At 47.3% G+C, this 19,754-nt stretch overlaps 1 protein-coding gene across 1 annotated transcript in view; it reads left to right on the top strand.

The window, feature by feature from the left end:
• The first annotated feature begins 9,587 nt into the window (after positions 1 to 9,587).
• trabd2b (TraB domain containing 2B) overlaps positions 9,588 to 19,754 on the top strand; it is a 66,431-nt gene continuing 56,264 nt past the window's right edge. The window contains exons 1-2 of the mRNA XM_061237955.1: positions 9,588 to 10,036; positions 12,910 to 13,479. Of these exons, the coding sequence (XP_061093939.1) occupies positions 9,929 to 10,036; positions 12,910 to 13,479 (678 nt within the window). The 5' untranslated portion in view covers positions 9,588 to 9,928. The remainder of the gene's footprint in view (positions 10,037 to 12,909; positions 13,480 to 19,754) is intronic.

Genomic DNA, 19,754 nt, shown 5'->3' with positions numbered 1-19,754 from the left:
CACTTTATTAGGTATTTATTAGACATATATATTTTTTAAACTTATTGCTCTTCTGCTGCTGTAGCCTATTCACTTTTGACAAATTGTGTGATCAGAGATGCTCTGCATACTACTGCTGTAAAGTGTGGTTATTTGCGTTACTGTCACCTTCCTGTCAGCTTTCACCAGTCTGGCCCTTCTCCTCTGACCTCTCTCTTTAACAATATGTTAAACTGCTGCTCACTGTATGCTTTTTGTTTTTCCACACCATTCTCTGCAAACTCTAGAGACTGCTATGCTGGAAAATCCCAGGAGATCAGCAGTTTCTGAGATACTCAAACCACCCTGTCTGGCACCAACAATCATTCCACAGTCAAAGTCACTTAAATCACATTTCTTCCCCATTCTGACATTTGATTTGGAAAAACAGCTGAACCGCTTGACCACGTCTGCATGCTCTTATGCATTCAGTTGCTGCCACATTATTGGCCGATTAAATATTTGCAAGGCTGGTGTACAGGCCTACCTAATAAAGTGCTCACTGAGTGTACATTCCACATACTGCCACACCTATGCGTGCAAGTAAGAGTTTAGATTCAACTCAATTTCAATGCAAGAAAGGAGCTGAAATGTCCATTAATTCATTGAAAAGCACTCGCATAACATTATCATTTTTCAGCTTTCCAGCTGGAATTTAATATGACTGAACTAAGATGGAATCGAGCCCCAGAGCTGGCACGGACACAAACAAACAAACCAAAAATATTTTTTACAAATTAAAAAGAAGCCTTAACCGGGCCCAGTCGAGGACTCCCTGCCCCTCACCCACCCCTCACGTACCCCCGCCCCTGAGAGCAGGTGAGGCGGATTCAGGGGCGGTGTGAGCAGTTTCAGGGGCGGTGACGGGCCGGATAAATCTTTGGTTAAATGCTGGATCAGTGCAGTGCTGAATAAACACGGTTCTGCTCTCGCTCCTCCAGAAAAACTTAACAGCCCCACGCAGAGCACAGCTGCCTGAGAACAAGACCCCCTTTGTTCCCTCATGGAGTCCCCCCTAAACTCTCTCTCTCTCTCTCTATCTCAACCTCTCTCTATCACTCTCTCCCCCTAAACTCTCTCTCCTCTCTCTATCTCAACCTCTCTCTATCACTTTTTCCCCTAAACTCTCTCTCTCCTCTCTCTTTACCTCTCTATCACTCTCTCCCCCTAAACTCTCTCTCCCCTCTCTCTTATCTCTCTACCTCTCTCTATCATTATCTCCCCCTAAACTCTCTCTCCCCTCTCTCTTCTCTCTCTCTACCTCTCCCTATCACTCTCCCCTAAACCCTCTCTCTCACCCTGTCTCTACACCTCTCACTCCCTCATTCTTTCCCCCTAAACACTCTTTATCACACTCTCTCTCCATTTCTCTCTCTTCTCTACCTCTCTCTATCACTCTGTCTCTCTACATTTCTCTCTCTACCTCTCCCACAATCTCTCCACCTTTCTCTCTATCACTCGCTCCCTTTCTCTACCTCTCTCTCACACTCTGTCTACCTCTCACACACACTCTCGCTCCCTTTCTCTCTCTCACTCACACTTTCTCTCCCCCTTTCTCTCTGTCTCTCGCCCTCTCATTCTCATTCTCGCTTGCTCACGCGTGGATCGGCGCTAAAATGCGACTGCCAGCCAAAACAAGGCGGTGGAGATTTGTTTAAAACTCAGCCTCACGCCGCACCGTCGTTTCTAAAGCCCGCCTGACGCTGCCTCTTGTTTCTTCATGAACCAATGAGCAAATACACTGAGATGTGGGAAAACCTACACTCCCCACCGCCCAGCACATTAACTCTGGAACGCAATGGAACTGAGTTAGGGGCAACCCTGCTCTCTCACACCCTGCTCTCTCACACAGCAAACCACACACAAACTCAACCCTGCTCTCTCACACCGCAAACCACACACAAGCTCAACCCTGCTCTCTCACACCGCAAACCACACACAAGCTCAACCCTGTTCTCTCACACCGCAAACCACACACAAACTCAACCCTGCTGTCTCACACCGCAAACCACACACAAGCTCAACCCTGTTCTCTCACACCGCAAACCACACACAAACTCAACCCTGCTGTCTCACACAGCAAACCACACACAAGCTCAACCCTGCTCTCTCACACAGCAAACCACACACAAGCTCAACCCTGCTCTCTCACACAGCAAACAACACACAAACACAACTCTGACACGCACACAGGTGTCAGAAACAAGGGAGAAAATCTCAATTTCGCGACAGTACAGGCCAAACAAACACACAACGGCGCGGAGAAACGGCGGAGCGTCGCTGCAGATTCCGGGGGAAAGTTCTGGGAATACCGCGCGCTCCCCGGGGCGAGGCGGGCCCTGCTTTTTCCTGGCCGACGCTCCGTGGATTTATGTCCGTGTCACACCTGGAGCGTGGAAAACACGCCGGCGCACAGATTTTTTACCCCCGTCCCCGGTCTTCCACCGGCTCACCTCCCGCTTGCCCAGCCACAAAGATTTCAACAAGCTCCGCAGAAAAAGAGGGCCGCCGACTGAAAGGAGGTCTGTTGGGAAGACACGGCGGCGGGTGGGCTCCTGCCAACACAGGAAAGGAATGTTTATATTTGAGTGGGCACTGTCAGACAGTGCTGTGCCGTGCCATACAGGAGGGAAATTTATATTTGAGTGGGGGCAGTTAAACGCTACCATACTGAGTCTTGGCACACCGTCCCACATCTCTCCTGCAGAAGGTGAAAGAGAGGGATGTTGTGAAGTGCATTGTGTCCATCCTCGACAGCGACCTGACCTTTGACCTGTGACCTCCTACCAAAATAAACTCAGTCGCTCTCATTTTCCCCCCTGCTCACTCCCGGCTGGTTGTATGTTTGTTGTATTAGGTAATATGTTTATCGTTCCGTGTCCAAGTTTATATCCGAGTAAGCAATTGTCTAATCAGATATAGACCTAATAATTGACCTAATAGGACCTAATAATGCGCTTATTACATGAACATTATTTGGTTATGGAAGATATTTATCAAAGTCAGCATCATACTCCTGCTTGATGACTATAACCAGGAAAACCAGCTTTTGGGAATACATGAATGACCTTTGTTACTGTTCGACCTTTAATCCATTGCAAAAAGCCTCATTCTCTCATGTAAAAAAGACACCCTCACATCTCAGACAAAGAGCAGACAAAGGTATTGTTCTCCGCTACTTCTGTGAAGTGCGTCCAAGTGAACATTTTTGTGGTGAACAGTCAGAGAAGATTTGGTGAAACGCAGTCTAGGTGTTCAGGTGAAAAACCAGCTGCTTGAAAAGTGAACATTTATAGCCAGCTAGGATGTAGCCTGACTATATCTGGGTAAGCTTGAGCTATATTGGGGTCAATCTAGTGTTTAGTTAACTAAATAACTTAACTCTCAACCTAGATCTCCACCCCTCTTGATGTCTAGATCCCAGCCTTTGCTCCCTGGGGAATGAGTGCTGTTGAATTGGTTTGTGTGTGAGAGAGTATGTCGCACAGGAGAGTTGAACACATACACACAAGGGCATACACACTGATGCACAAACACACTGATGCACTAGCTCACACATGGACAAAGACACAGGCACACACACATGCACACACACACACAGAAACACTGTGTTCCTTGGCAAGCAGATTTTTAGTGAACAGGCAGCTGTATAACTCAAGGCAGAAAGTATAGTCTAGTTAATATAGCCCTATTAGTCATTCAAGAAGCTAAGCCCACCCAATAAAGTATAATCTAAATTGTATTCCGTTCTGCTATAAATCTTTAGACTTCCTGTTATTCTATATTTAGGGAGGCATTACATACTTTTTACAAGCAGGAAACAAGTTCCATTAACCCAGATGAGATAGTCTATCTGCCCCCCCCCCCACACCCCCACCAAACTACAGTTCTCAATTTCTCACCTGAATACCTCCCTCTCCTTCTCTGTAATTCTTTCATCCCTCTCTCCCACCGTCTCTGACTCCCATTCACATCACAGCCAGATAGCAGGTTGATGAGCCTTTGATGACCTTTTCTTGTACAGCTGAAACTTTGCTGTAACTCACGTACTGAGAGACACACTGCTCAGAGGGATTCTCTGTGTATGTATGGGGATAGCACTTTGTACAGAACACTGTCACAAATATGCTTTACAGAGTAGCAGAAAGAGACTAAAAAAACAGACCTAAACCCCCAAATAGCAAGCACATGTGGTAAAAAAAAGAAAAAACCCTCAAAACAGTGGCAAGAAGAGACTCCTGATGGGGAGGAACCTCAGGAGGAACTCAGCGATAGAGGGTAAACCCATCCTCTGCTTGCTGGCCTGGTGCTGCAGGTTACAGTCTAGGTGATAAACCAGCTGTAGTTTTACATGGGTGGGGTGATGCATCTGCAGCAGTACATTACATTGATGGCATTTTGGCAGATGCTCTTACCCAGAGCAACATACAGTTGATTAGACTAAGCAGGGTTAAGGGCCTTGCTTATGGGCCCAACGGCTGTGTGGATCTTATTGTGGCTACACCGGGGATCGAACCTCCGTCCATGTGGGTCCCAGTCACGTACCTTAACCACTACGCTACAGGCCGCCTTTTACACCAACCACCACAGCTGGAGTGGTACTGTGGAACAGGACTGCAGTGGCCCAAGTAGTCGACCGTGGCAAATACACCGTGTCTGCCACGTAATACTTTAGATCAACAACTCTACAGGCTGAATAACGCTACGAGCAGGTTTTAAACCTGCATAGGGAAACCCCATTGGACTTCAAGGCTGCACCTTAACCACACAGCCATCGCCAAATAGACTCTGTAAAAATCAAATAAACTGCGAGTCAAATAGACTCTGTAAGAGTGGAGCTGATTCTGAGCACTTTGCTGTGTACATGGCTGGAAGAACTCAAAAACCGTCCCTGAGAAATTCAGGACAATATTCAAACAAAAATGTCAGTAAACCAAAAAACGCACAGTCACACAAAAGATTTTGTTCTAAATTTAGTGACATTAAATACTTATCTTAAAATGTTCAGCATTTGCCTGGGACTTTACAGGTTTCTAAAGGGTTAAATGTATTTTTAAAATAAAGCATTTGGCCTGAGGTCTGGATATGCGCTGAATATGGGGAAAGCCTTGGAAAGACATGAAAGCAACCAGGAAGGAGAAAGAGAAAAAGAACAAGGGAAGAATAAGAAATGAAACATTACCTTCCCTGCGTTTAGCAGATGCTCTTATCCAGAAATACTTACACAAAATTTTTTTTTACATAGTGGCCATTCGCACAGCAGCGATAGTCAAATCCGGCCCTCAAATCAAAATCCAGTCCTGGTTTTCTTTTCTCACGGGTAATTAACTGAACAATTAATGCACTGATTGGCCAGACTGCCTTTTCACCTGACTCCCAGGTGAAGAGAGGGTGGAAATGATGATTGATGATTCCTCATCTTCAGGTTTAATTCCCAGGTAAGAAACTGCTGTTGTTCCCTTGAGAAAGGTGCCTAACTTAAATTACTTCAGTATATTGTCTAATCCTGTTCCTCAACTCAAGGGCCAAGAACTGCTGGTTTTCCACCCTCCCTTTACCTGGGAGTCAGGTGTGAAGACAATCAGTAGCACTAATTGTTCTGTTATTTACCCGGGAGAAAAAGGAAAACCTGGGCTGGATTTGAATTCGAAGGGATTGTCCCCTGCTTAGTCTAATGAACTGTAAGTCACTTTGGATAAAAGCGTCAGCTAAATAACAAATTATTATTAATTATAGTTATCAATTATATCATTAGTTATCAATCATATCGTTAGTGAACCAGTTAGTATCGTATCGTTTCAGTAGTTATAGTTCCAGTTCTGATTTCACGGAATCATTCTTCGGCTACAGCTATTCCGTGTTTGCGGTTGTTTTGTGTGTGTAAACGTATACGTGCCTTGGCAATGTAAGATCTCGCTGGTCATGCCAATAAGGCAATTTGAATCCTTACCAACGAGGAGCTGCGGTAGATTCTTCCCCCTCTGGGCAGAGAGAGAGAGAGAGAGAGAGAGAGAGTCATTCCAGAACTACTGACCCCAAAATGACACCCCCACACCCCCCTACCCCACCCCACCACTTCCCCTCCCGCACGCTGTCTCTCGCTCCCCACCGTCCCAGGAAATCCGGAAAGGGGAACCACAACAGAATTTTGCCAGGACCTCTGGGTAAATATTATTTTTGTGTTTAAAGTGCAGGGGGAAAGTGGGAGGAGAGGAGGAGAGGAGGAGAGGGGAGGAGAAGAGAGGAGGAGATGCTATCTCTAACCCAGAAGGGCAAGGTCCACAGTCCATCTCTCTCCTGGCACTGCTCTTTCTCTCTATCGCTCTCCCTCCCCAACGTTTTATTCCTCTATCTGTCTCTCTCCCACTTGCTATCGCTCCCTCACAAGCTCGCTCTCCTTTCTCTCCATCTCTCTATCACTCTCCCTCCCCCTCTTTTCCCCCCTCTATCTGTCTCTCTCAACCTTTGCCATCACTCCCTCACTTTCCCTCTCTTCTCTCTGTCTCTCTATCACTCTCACAACCCTCTTTGTCATCACTCCCTTGCTCATACTCTCTCTCCTTTCTCTGTCTCTCTCTCTGTTATTCGTCCTCTCTCGCCCTCTCTCTTTCACACGCTCTCTGTCTCTGTCTCTTCGGCTTTTATACATCTTGAAATCTTTACTCTCCCACCCTTTCTGTAATCTCACTCTGCGACTGCTGAACATCAGTACACTTACACAATCCAGCCAGTAGGGGGCCCCCCTTCACATGACGAAGGTAACCGATGCTTCTGTCAGTGCGGATACGTTCACTCTTCACTCTGACTTCTGGGTTCACTGTCAGTGATAATGCAGATGAAAATGCGGTCTTTATCTTACAAAACCAAACAACAGGCTCCCGGTAATGTGCGCAAGAAAGCACAACATTCCTACACAAAGCAGTTCTTCGTAATTATACAGCCACACGCAAAGCCTCACAGTATTTCGGTGAAAGGGACGTCGGAATCTAAAACTTTAGCAAACCAACTGCTGCTGGTTGAAACCATTTTTGTGGCATTCTGGGAAACCAGCCAAAGCAAGCGACAGTGCAACTAAACAGTTAGGGAACAATGCATGCAACCCAGAGGTTGCTAGTTCAAATCCCTGGTTGAGCAATTTTGCTTTGCTTATGCTCAGCGCTTTCAATATCAATGAACTATCTTTAGAATGTATGACATCTGCAAGTGTTTAATAACCAAATGGAATCAAGAAAACATCCACGGACGGAATCTTGTTTTTCTTTTCTTTTTTTAATCGTCTTGCCACGGAGTGTGCAGTCGCGGAACCGAGAACTTTAAACTTATTCTGTTTCCGTCCTTTTTTCTGCGACCGCCCAAACACATCCCTGCCCACCTGTTCTGTTCGAGTTTCTGCCTCTACCTGCCCCCGGAGACAGTGAGATAAACCAAGAGACGGAGAAAGAGAGAGAAAGAGAAAGAACAGGGAAGAGACAGACAGATTTAATGTCGGCTTTTTCTCTGGATCTAAGGAGTGCACTCCAGCCAAACATACACAAAGATAGATATATGAGGATAGAGACGGAGAGAAATATGGCGGCTCGCACAAGTAATGGCGGATCATCCTGGTTACATCGCGGGTGAACGGAAGGCCAAAGACTTGGCTTGAACTCAGGTCGGCGGATGGGGATCAGACACACAACGGGCCGGAGGCCCATCTGGCCCACTATAAACCTGGGCATGTGTGTGTGTGTGCGCGCGCGTACGTGTGTGTTTAAGTCAGCGTATGCCTATGTATAGACTGTGACGGTACCTCACAGTTTCTATAACATCATACAGGTTTCGCCCATTATGACAGCATTGCAAAAAACGTTTGGTAGCGGGCAACGGAAAGCCGTGCAATGAATCGTCTTTATCAGTGCCCTGTCCGCCAGTCCACGCGTCTGTTCCCTCTCTCTCACACGCACTCCCTCTTCCGCTAACATGTCCCCTGACGTCCATTTCGGCAGTGAGTGTTTTCTGTGGTTTGCAAAACAGAACATTAACTTTTAAGTCTTTCCTTTCCCCCCCCTGTCCGTCTCTGCCGTGTGTGCTGTAGCCGAATCCCTGGCACCAGGCCAAGGATATCCTGCAGCCGGGCTGTAAGGCCCAGCATTCACCGGCCAAGAATGTGAAAATCGCTTTCAAAGGGAATGCGCTCGGAAGGTGTGCTTTAAATACGCGTAACTGTGTCCGCAGGTGGCCACATAATCGCAGGTAACGTCTAAAACAATACACCTGTCTCTTGAACATGGATATGTCGTAGATTTAAATTTAAACAAAACGAATTGCGTGGCAGCAAGGAGTTAGGTCGTGGAAACGTCTTCTCGATAAAATTACACGTCTCAGAAACGCGATTATAGGCTACGAAAAGCAGGCATTTCACCGCAAACACCACAACGGTCTATGAACAAAAACAAACAAACAAAAACAAAGCGAAAACAGGAGCAAACAAATACAGACTTGGAAGTTAAAGTGGTCACGGGAACGCGAGACCGAGACATAAACACACTCCATGGATCGAATTTTCTGGAACTAAAAATTTCAGTGGGACGCCTGAGGGGTTCTTGAGGGGCTGGAGAGGCAGAAAAAAGACGACAAAAATGAGAGACAGTGAGAGAGAAAGATAAGGGTACGAGCAGACGTAGCCTACGAGTGAGAGAACACAGAGAGATGTGTGGAAAATGGTGAGAATCAGACAAGAAGGGAAAATACAAAAGCCGTTTTGTGACGTCCCTCCGGTGCCCTCACATCTGAGAGAGGGGTCGTGACGCCTCGGTTTGACGGATTCCGATGATTTATCGCACTCGACTTGACTCAGTCACTCTGTCTGCCACCCAGACAATAGCACGGGTCACCGCTCTGCACAGACAGACTGGCCGCTCGGCCAGTGTCTCAGATAAAACTGACAACTTGCCCATTCATTCGAGAACAGTGCTGTGTCAAACAACGAATTTATTGAGAAGTCTGACTGATCTCTACACGCCGATTATAGGCATTTAGTCTACGTTATAGTTAAGTACGTAATGTTAGTTTTATAGTAGGCTGTAGGCTATTTGTGGTTGAACAATTGGGTAGGCTAATGGGCAACAATAGCCCAATCCAAAAACAAACTGAACAAACAAAAAAGGTACTATTAAGGAAGAGAAAGACAACAACAGTGGTTCAGGTGCGAAAAGGGTCATTTATATAGGCTAATATAGGCTAACAAGGAGGATTAGACATAAAAAAAGTCTAAACCTTTAAACTTCTTACAGTCACAATCGCCTTAATTCTTGCGCAAAACGTATCCTGAATGAAAAAGCCTTCAACCTGACTTGGCCGTCCCCGGAGCCCCGTGAGGTGGCGACTTCTGAAGAATTTAGTTGTAAAATTGCGCATGTAAAATTCTGACATTTTCGCCTAACAGTTTGATGTTTCTGATTATGAAAGGGCATTTTCCTTTGCTAAAAGATATGCTTGCTTGCATGCTGCCGTCACTTTCCTCGCCCATCTTAAAATAAAGTGGGGGGCATTTCACCAGCGCGGTTCACCTCCTCCTCCCTCTCCACCTCCTCCTAACGGTAGGCTTAACACAGTCAACTACAAACTTCTGCAGCGCACCGCGAGTGCTCTCATTGCAACTGCGGGACAAGTTTAGGGCGAAACGGACGCAAACGGAGCGGCGAGGAGAGCCCTAGTCGGCGGGTTTGAGAATGGCGTGGCGTCGGAACGATTTGTGCGCTTCTTCAGAAACGGCATTTCTAAGCCGAAGATAATCGGCAGCAGAGGGACGACGTCGTTTCATTTTCAAAAAGCGGAGAGAAATAGAGGGAGAGAGCTTAGGGGAGAGAGAAGGAGCTGAGAGCCGCACCGAAGAGACACCGCGCCGACGCCGCTCGCCTTTCATCTCGAGATGTTCTGTCAGACAGGACTGCGATGGGTGCTCCTAAGTGCTTTCTTGTACACGGTGTCAACCCAGGAGGCCCGTAGACGGCCCAGACAATGTGAAGCACCTAGATCGGTGAGTTGAGCGAAACGTGACTGCCAGTTTACCTGTCGGTAGCGACTCGGTGTTGAATACGATTATTAAAGAGGCAGTTCCGCTAAATGTTTTGATAACCAGTTTTTAAGTAGGCTATACTTTTCCAAAGATCCGAATGTACATAGAAAAGTTCCCAACTGTATTCAGATGACATAACTTAGCAGCCTGCATAAGGTTTAGATTTTTGAACACCTTAGCTCTGTCGCGTAAATGATGTCATAGCCTTTTGTACACTTAATGCAGCTACATACACTATATATGCTACACATATAAGACTGAAACAAGGAACTGAAAATCTAAATGTAATATGCGCTGCGATTTTCAGGAATAAATATTCAAAACGCCGTGTCATTTATTATGACTATTTTGGTTGTGATCATTCATATGATAATGATAGATTATTGTTATAATTAATAACACTAATGATTATTATTATTATTATTATTATTATTATTATTATTATTATTATTATTATTATTATTTAAATGAATAGCTGTATTCACATTAAAGGCTCATATTTTGCCCATTGCAGGCCTACTGCAGCATTGATTTGATAATTGTTTACGAGGCTAAATGTTATGGTAATGTCCGTAGACACACTGTGGTATGTTCGTCAAAACAGAGTTTGTTTATTCGGTTGCAAACTGCTGAGTTCCAGCAAATATTTATTTGGCCTTTGAAAGGAACACCACAAATACAGCCAAACGAAATATTGCTTAATCCATGGCCAACTCCTATGGAGCAGGGCGAAGTGGGCAATATCTTGGTGGAACTTTTAAAACATTATTTTTTTCACTGGAAACAATTAAACATGACATAGAGTATATTTGTAAAATGATCAAATTGTTATATTTCACAGGACATTTTGAGTAGCCAGTTTTAATTAAAGTAAGATGTTGCATTCTAATTGCCCACTCTTCTTCCCTGCCAAGATCGGGGAGATGTTCTCATCTGCCTGTCATTCTGTGTGAATTTATCTGGAACTCCACAGATGAACAGAAATTTAATTCAAATCATGACTGCAGAAATGCGCCACGCAGCTCCTTAACTACAGATTAGGCACGAGTTTTGAAACAATGGTAAAAGCCCCATAAACGACGATGAGTGAGTTCCAAAGGTGAATTCTATTTATAAAAGATACCCGCAAATTAACGATGAAAAACGTCCAACAGCTAGCATGTGTCCGCAAGTGTCATATCGATAACAGTAAATTGTTCTGGATTAATTATATATAGCTCTTTATTATCCTGCCCTGCGATTATTGTAAACCGCTATTACAGTACTATTATGATGAGGTCTATGTCAAAAGATCTCCGTTGATATTCCCTTATTATAATTTGTAAGACGTCAGCGAAGCGCTGTCTGTTTTCTGTTAAAAGTAATTACCCCATAAAGCAGTTCGCTTCAGTGCTCCAGCGAGTTCGTGCACTGAGAAAACACCGCGCGAGAATTCCGAATCACCGGGCTCTCTAAAGAGGTTACCGCTGTGCTGTTGGAACAGAGCGGAGAGCCAAGTAACAATTTCTGCAAACAAACAAACGAGCAGAAAAGCCAGTAAAGAAAAGCAAACGAGACAATTAAGAACCGTTTACTTTGAAGCGTGCGATTCCACGATGAACTCACACACAGGCAAGATAATAATAATAATAATAATAATAATAATAATAATAATAATAATAATAATAATAATAATAATAAAAGTAATAATAGATTGTTACAGGCCTGTTCAGATAGTGTAATATAGACCTACTACCAACCTTGACTGAATTGGTGCATTGATTAGACACTTGTTCTCAGTTTTCTAAAAATCTTGGTTGTTTTAATTCTACTGAAATAGGCTAAATACGACATAGACATAGCATCAGCAAACTGTGCAAACAGTTTGAAAGTGTAGTCTACTAAGAATGAAAAAGTGTAGCCTACCTAAAAACAATACTAATAATATTACAAATACTAATATTAATAATATACATTGCGTAATAATATACGTAATAATAACAGAAATAATAATAATGCCATTGTTTTTGTTGTTGTACACTGTAAAACATGAGACCCCTATTTACTCAATACAGATTAATCAATAATATTATGTGTTATATCAATTTAATCAATAATACTATGTTACACTTATTCAATAATAATACTTATAATTTATTACCGTCATTGCATTGGGTAGATATGGTGTATATATTTATATATCTTTTTTAAATTTTTTTATAGTATTATTAGTTTCGATTATCTACGAAGCAGATTCGCATGCACGTTCGAGGTCCAAGCTCAAGTTTTTTAGGAGTTTCTATTTCGGCCGAGGTCGGCTGCTTGTCAAAACGTCCCGTTTACTGCTCCTCCGAATACCGCTGAAAGCGGAGCTAACCTCGGACCGCCAAGGACGACGAGAATCACGCGCCCCGGCAAATCATTCGCCAGTCTGTCTCAACCTTCCCGCAAAAAGCAAAGTTCAAGCCATGAACCAGGAACAGTGTCCCCCTTCTCTTAAAACACTTTAAACACTTAAAACATTTCGTTGTTGTTGTTGTTACTGCTGCTGTTGCTGTTGATTGAGTTCAGTTATTTTAGTAAAACCTTGCAAGCCAAAAAAGAAACAATGAACTGAAATAAATAACAAATAATTTTAAAAAATTACCTAATCTATGAATTAATTAAATACAAATGAGTAAACCTTGACTCAGCAATTTGGCATTAACAGGAATTTTGACATTGAGATTTTTCACTGTTGTATGGATCTGTCTCCATTCACTTGGAGCCTACTGCTTCAAAAAGTCCCTCTCCATCATTCTCTCTCTCTTCTCCTCCCAACGTCTCACCTCTCCGTCTTGCCCCCGCGCCCCCAGGAGAGTGACATGAACTCCTTCTTGTGGACCGTCAGGCGCGACCCCGCCTCCCCGCCCTCCTACCTGTTCGGCACGATCCACGTGCCCTACACGCGTGTCTGGGACTTCATCCCCGAGAGCTCCAAACAGGCCTTCCACCGCAGCACCAGCGTCTACTTCGAGCTGGACCTGACCGACCCGCAGACCATCTCCAAACTCACCAGCTGCCAGCTCCTGCCCCACGGCGAGAACCTGGCCTCGCTCCTCCCGCGAGAACTCTACCGCCGCCTGAAGCGGCACCTGGACTACGTCAAGCACGTGATGCCCCTCTGGATGACGCCGGACCAGCGGGGCCGCGGCCTTTACGCCGACTACCTCTTCAACGCCATCACGGGGAACTGGGAGCGCAAGCGGCCCGTGTGGGTGATGCTGATGGTCAACTCGCTGACCGAGTGGGACGTGCGTCTGAGGGGCAGCCCCGTGCTGGACCTCCACCTGGCCCAGGAGGCCGAGCGGCTGGGGAAGAGGACCGGCGCGGTGGAGCGCGTGGAGGAGCAGTGTCACCCGCTCAACGGACTCAACTTCTCGCAGGTGGGTGTGGAGGAGGGGGAGGCCTCACGCCGCTGGGAAACTGTGTTGGGCTGTGTCGGGCTGCATAAACCGTGGCCCTCACTCCTGGTCCTGGAGAGCCACAGGGCGTGCTGCACTGTAAAACACCCAACAGATTCATCAATAATATTATGTATTATATCTGTTTAATCACTAATATTACATTATAGTTATTCTATACATATTATTATTATTAAGTATTATTACAAAAATAATACATCTAATAGCTTCCAATAAAATATAAAATAAAATAAACCGATGACGATAAAAAATATATGGTGCAAACATATTCGAATCATAAATACGTATATACATTTCCAGTTTTTAATAGGTAGTCAGAATGAAAATTTCCCCAAAAGAAATCTGTAAAAGATTTCTTAATGTTTTACAGTGATATTGGCATGCAAATGGTTAAAAAACAAAGCATGCTACAAAAACCAGGCATACAGATAACGAAGATATAAAGCAGTGATCTAAACATTTAGATGTTAAGACTATAAGGAAGTGATGTCGTGTGTGGCCATTTCCTCGGTCAGTGATGTTAACCTTGTGTCATGGCCCGTTCAGTTTGGTTATGTATCGGGGCTTTTTTCGACAAAAAAGATTTAAAGGATCGTACAAATGGTATTTTTAAAAGAGGTCCTTGGAGAAAAAAAGCTTTTTCGGTTCAGAGATAATACTCCCACGCGCTGGCTCTTGGACAGAGGTCTGTATCGGAGGAAGAGGCATTTCAAACTCACTTCTTCAGCGACGGTTCAGCTGTTGTCCGATTCGGCTTTACGGTCTGTGATTGTCTCGTAACTCAACAACAACTATTAAAGTTGCTCATAAAAAATGACTAAACCGCAATGTCGCCCTGGTAAATGTACAAGAACAACAGGACTTTGGCTGTTTCCTCGAATTCTTTTTGTTGTTTCTGCACTTAACCTCGTGACAATGAATGGCGAAATTACATTTAGTGTGACTCTGATTCATCAAAGTTTCTCAGAAGTCTCCTGCTGTTCTGTGTCTGTTTGTCGTAGCGGCTGTCAGGGTGATTATTGCTTGTTGGAAACAATTTGCTCGGAAGCGAAGGGACAGAGGGAGGTGTGGACAACGTTCTCTCTCTCTCTCTCTATCTCTCCCTCTCTCTCCCTCTCTCTCTCACTCTTGCTCTCTCTCACTCTCTCTCCCTCTCCCTCTCTCTCTCACTCTCTCTTGCTCTCTCTCCCTCTCCCTCTCTCTCTCATTCTCTCTCTCACTCTCTCTGGCTCTCTCTCCCCCTCGTTCTCTCTCTCTCTCCCTCTCCCTCTCTCCCTCTCTCTCAGTCTCTCTCTCTCTCGCTCTCAGTCTCTCTCTCTCTCGCTCTCAGCCTCCTTCCTTCGCCTGTGTCATAACACCCAGGGTCCAGCGATAACTTAGCCTCCCTGCGCTGCAACTCCAACCTGAAAGCTGGACAGAACAGCCTAATTACCAGATGACACGGAGATGTGGAATATCTGTATTTTATTGCTTCCCTAGAGGAGGGTATGGGGGGCGGTGGTTGGGGTAGAGCCTGGCCCTCTGGATTGGTGGACACCCGGTCAAATATAGATGTTGTACAGTGTCTTATTTTCAGAAGGTCACCGCAGGGGGCAGGGGACTTTGTCTTAATCGATGCCTGTACATGCGTTGCGGTGACACACACACACGCTGAGACCCTCGTTGCGCTGAAACCATATCTCCGGCCCCTGGCCCCTCCGTGACAGGCGGAGGGGGCCTCCGGGCTAATTCGGGTGGTGCCCTGGCCCACATATCCTCCTCCTCTTTCATCATCACCTCCTAACTACGCTGTCAAACAGGGCCCAACATGCACAGGGCCCTGCAACCCGGGGAAACGGCAGAGCCCCGGCCTGGTTAAGTGCATTATGGGACATTGAGTTCTCTCGAGGTGAGGGTTGACGTAATGCAGAATGCAGGCCTTCGAGCATAAGGGCTGTTAAACCGCTTGCGGTTTAAGACAGGGCGGTTAAACCACGTGTGAATTACGGCAGGGCGGTTAACCCTGACGCATTGCCACGAATGAAGTAAATGAGCCTGGTGGTGAATTTTTCAAGCTCAGGACTCACTTAGAGGCTGAATTCATGATTGATATTTGCACGGCTGTCCATTGAAGGGCTATAACACGTGGCTTCACATGTATGTCGTGACCCCCCTTGACCTCCCTCCATCTCTGACCAGTAGATTGTGACCCAAGCGAGTAGATTCGGAAAATTAACATAACGGAAAAAACAGAATCTAACCTCTCTAACCTACACATTTGCTAAGTATGTAGATAGAATGACTTTTAATGCTCTACTGAGGGATATTTAGCTATCTGGAAAGCCCAGTTGGTAGGGGCAAGGACTTATGTTGGGTAACTGACTTGCAATTGTGTGCAATTGTAATTTTATGTAATTCTGTAATTTTGTAGCTGGATAATTGAAGAACAAGGTGGAACCTGTGATTTTTGGGTGTACCAGTCAAAAATACCCAGGATCCAGTGTGCTGCCACTAGCTGTGTACCGCCAGCCAGCCAGCCAGATAGACAGGCAAACAGACAGACAAACTGACAAACAGACAGACAGACAGACAGGCAAACAGACAGACAGATAGGCAGTCAGACAGACAGACAGACAGACAGGCAGGCAGTCAGGCAAACAGACAGGCAGTTAGGCAGTCAGACAGACAGATAGGCGGTCAGACAGACAGACAGATAGGCAGACAGACACATAGACAGACTGACAGGGAGTCAGGCAGGCGACCGACAGACACACAGACAGACAGACAGACAGACACAGACAGACAGACAGGCCGACAGACAGACAGACAGACAGACAGACAAACAGTCAATCAGGCAGTTAGGCAGTCAGTCAGACACACAGACACACAGACAGACACACACACAGACACACAGACAGCCAGACACACAGACAGACAGACAGACAGGCACACAGTCAGACAGACACACAGACACACAGTCAGACAGATGCACAGACAGACATGCAGACACACACGCAGACAGACAGACAGACAGGCACACAGTCAGACAAGACACACAGACACACAGTCAGGCAGACACACAGACACACAGACAGACACACACACACAGACAGACAGGCACACAGTCAGACAGACAGACAGACACACAGACAGACAGACACACAGTCAGGCAGACAGGCAGACACACAGACAGACACACAGACAGACAGACAGGCACACACACAGACAGACAGACAGGCACACAGTCAGACAGACACTCAGACACACAGTCAGGCAGACACACAGACAGACACACAGACAGACAGACAGGCACACAGTCAGACAGACAGACACACAGTCAGACAGACGCACAGACAGACAGACAGACACACAGACAGACAGACAGGCACACAGTCAGACAGACCGGCAGACACACAGACAGACACACAGTCAGACAGACGCACAGACAGACACACAGACAGACAGACAGGCACACAGTCAGACAGACAGACAGACAGACAGACACACACACAGACAGACAGACAGGCACACAGTCAGACAGACAGACAGACACACAGACAGACAGACAGACAGGCACACAGTCAGACAGACGCACAGACAGACATGCAGACACACACACAGACAGACAGACAGACAGACAGGCACACACACAGTCAGACAGACAGACAGACATGCAGACACACACACAGACAGACAGACATGCAGACACACACACACGCAGACAGACAGACAGACAGACACACAGACAGACAGACAGACACGCACACAGACAGACAGACAGCAGAAGGGAGTAACCCCACATCAGGGCTCAGATCTGAAGCCAGAGCAGCGCTGCAGTAGGAGCTCAATGCAGAGCCAGCCCAGACCCACTTTTATTTGTTCCCAATAAAAATAAGAGCTCACGACATCCTGGACCGGCTCCTCACGCGAGCCGGAGTGGAGCCTCCGGGGCAGCCACGCGTGTGATTCATCCCCCCCCCCGCCCCCCCCCCCCCCCGCCCTGCACCGGCCTCGTCCTGCGGTGAACCGCAGCTGCACCATGTGACCCCGTCCCACCGGAGGAGGGGGCGGGGTGAGCTGCCTCCCGTGCTGAAAAAACGAAGGAACGCCGACCGCCCCGCGTCCCGTTGCCTCACAGGAAGTCTCTCGGGGCGAAGGGCGACACGTACGGCGGGTTTTTCGGGGGAGCCCTGCGATGTGTGATGGTTTCCAGGGTGACGCGGGGGGGGCTACTCTGATTTCGGCTGGCCTCTCAGCGTCAGTCTGTCTCCGCGGTCGGGGGGCTTTTGGGGATTGGACGGATAGCTTTGTTTGCATTACACGCCCCATAGGGTGTCCTTTTACCTCACCCCCACATTCTGTTTGTGTGCACTTCTATGGTATTTGAACGCCATTCTGTTTGTATGTATTTCTATGGTGCTTGAACGCCGTTCTGTTTGTATGCATTTCTATGGTGCTTGAACGCCGTTCTGTTTGTATGTGTCTCTATGCCATTCGAACGCTTTTCCCATTCGAACCCTTTTTCCTACGTGCAAATAAATAGATGGAAATAGCGGCTCCTTATTTACGTCTGCAGCGGGGCGGCGGCTGAGCGAGACAAAGGAGCCGGGAGGAGCGCGTGTTTCATCTCCGAGGTCTGCGGAGCGATGCGATCGGACAGCTGGGCGGGGCTGTGGCAGCGACCGAACACTCGCGTGCACCCAGGGGGCGACCTGTTGGAAATGTGGGCTGACGGGAGGGGGCGTGCGGAGGGGGGGGGGGGGGTATCGCTGGATTTGTGAGGGGGAATATCCACCCCCCCTCCCCCCTGCTCCCCCCTTCCTCTAACATTTGGAGCGATAGCAAATGCAGCAGCCGTCCAATCAGCAGCCAGCAGCGCCGAAGCCAGTGTTCTCAGAGTGAAAATAAACAGGGGTATTTATTTATATTTTGGTCGTATTTCGGTGGGAGAGCGCGGGGGATCGTACTGAGAGGGGGGGGGGGGGGCGGGGTGTGACGTCCCTGGAGGAGCCAGGGCGCCGGGGGGGTCAGGGGTCAGGGGTCGTGGCCCCAGACTGCGGGCTGGGAGACGGCAGTCTGCGGGGCGGGCCCGCTGACCCCGCTGCGTTCACGCCCGGGCACGTCTCCGCCTCTCGCGGGACCGTCGCCCCCAGGGGCCGATCCGGCGTCTCTGTGGGAGACGGCGGTCACGGGGACGGCCGTTCGAGGAACGGCGTCGGGAGGGGGGAGTGCCGTCCGCTGCGGAATGCTCGCGCCCCCCCGGCCTGAACTCAATCCCGTGCCCGGGCCTCCGCTGGACCCGGGGAGCCCTCGTGCATGACCCTCAGTCACGCTGTGCCTCTGCAGCAAAGGTCAGAAATAAACACCAGCAACTGGTCACCCCCAGCCATAGAAATGAATGGGGATGAAATACATTTTGTAATGATTTTCCATTAGTCTCATCTCAAGCTCTCTTTTCTTTGTGTGTGTACGTATGTGAGAGATCATGTGACCAAAGCATCGGGTTAAGGGGATGTTATATTTTTTTTTGCCTGTTTTTAGGTGTTTGAAATCATTTGTTTTTAATTAAAGAACATCAAAAGTCAAAGTCAAAGTCTCTTTTCTATGAGAGGGAAGGACTTGAGAGGGAAGGACACTGTGACCCAAATCGCCGCTGAAATAGCCTCCCTCTCTCATCTATCTGGTCTCCTGCTCGTGAGTCTCACACAGGCTAGGAGGCTGTGCTTCTTATTTCAGAAAAGAAGGGAGGGGGGGGGGGAGGGGAGATCACCAATGTTTCATCTCAGATTAGAGCAATAACACTTCAAACTGTTTTAATTGGCCCGGTTTAACGTAAACACGGGGCATTCAGAGACGGAGGAATTAGCTCATTTCTGACGTTTCTCCGCCTCCAAATATTTACATTCCGTCCCAGATGTGTAAGGCTCATCTGGAGCCGCGGCGCCCCGGCGGTCAGAGGGGCCGACGGGGTGGAGAGAGCCCCCGTCTCCCTGCCCCGGGCCCTGGGGCTGCATCGCTCCGTGCTCCCCCTGTTTGGAGTGGAAGGCCTGGAGCCCTGGGCTCAGACCGCCGCCCTGAAGGGCCACAGCGTCTGCTCGCGTTCGGTGTATCTTGGCACTTCGTTTAGCGCTGAATCCACGTCCCCCGGTCGGCTACAGCCTCCGCGTACCACGTTTCTGCAGCTTACGTTGGCGGCCGATGTGAAAGAAAACCTGAGAGAGAGACCTGCAGATGCTTTCGGGGGCCGGGGGTTTTGA

Source organism: Conger conger, chromosome 4, assembly GCF_963514075.1.
Source record: "Conger conger chromosome 4, fConCon1.1, whole genome shotgun sequence".
In the NCBI taxonomy this organism is placed as follows: Eukaryota; Metazoa; Chordata; class Actinopteri; order Anguilliformes; family Congridae; genus Conger; species Conger conger.
This window is presented reverse-complemented; position numbering and strand designations above follow the sequence as displayed.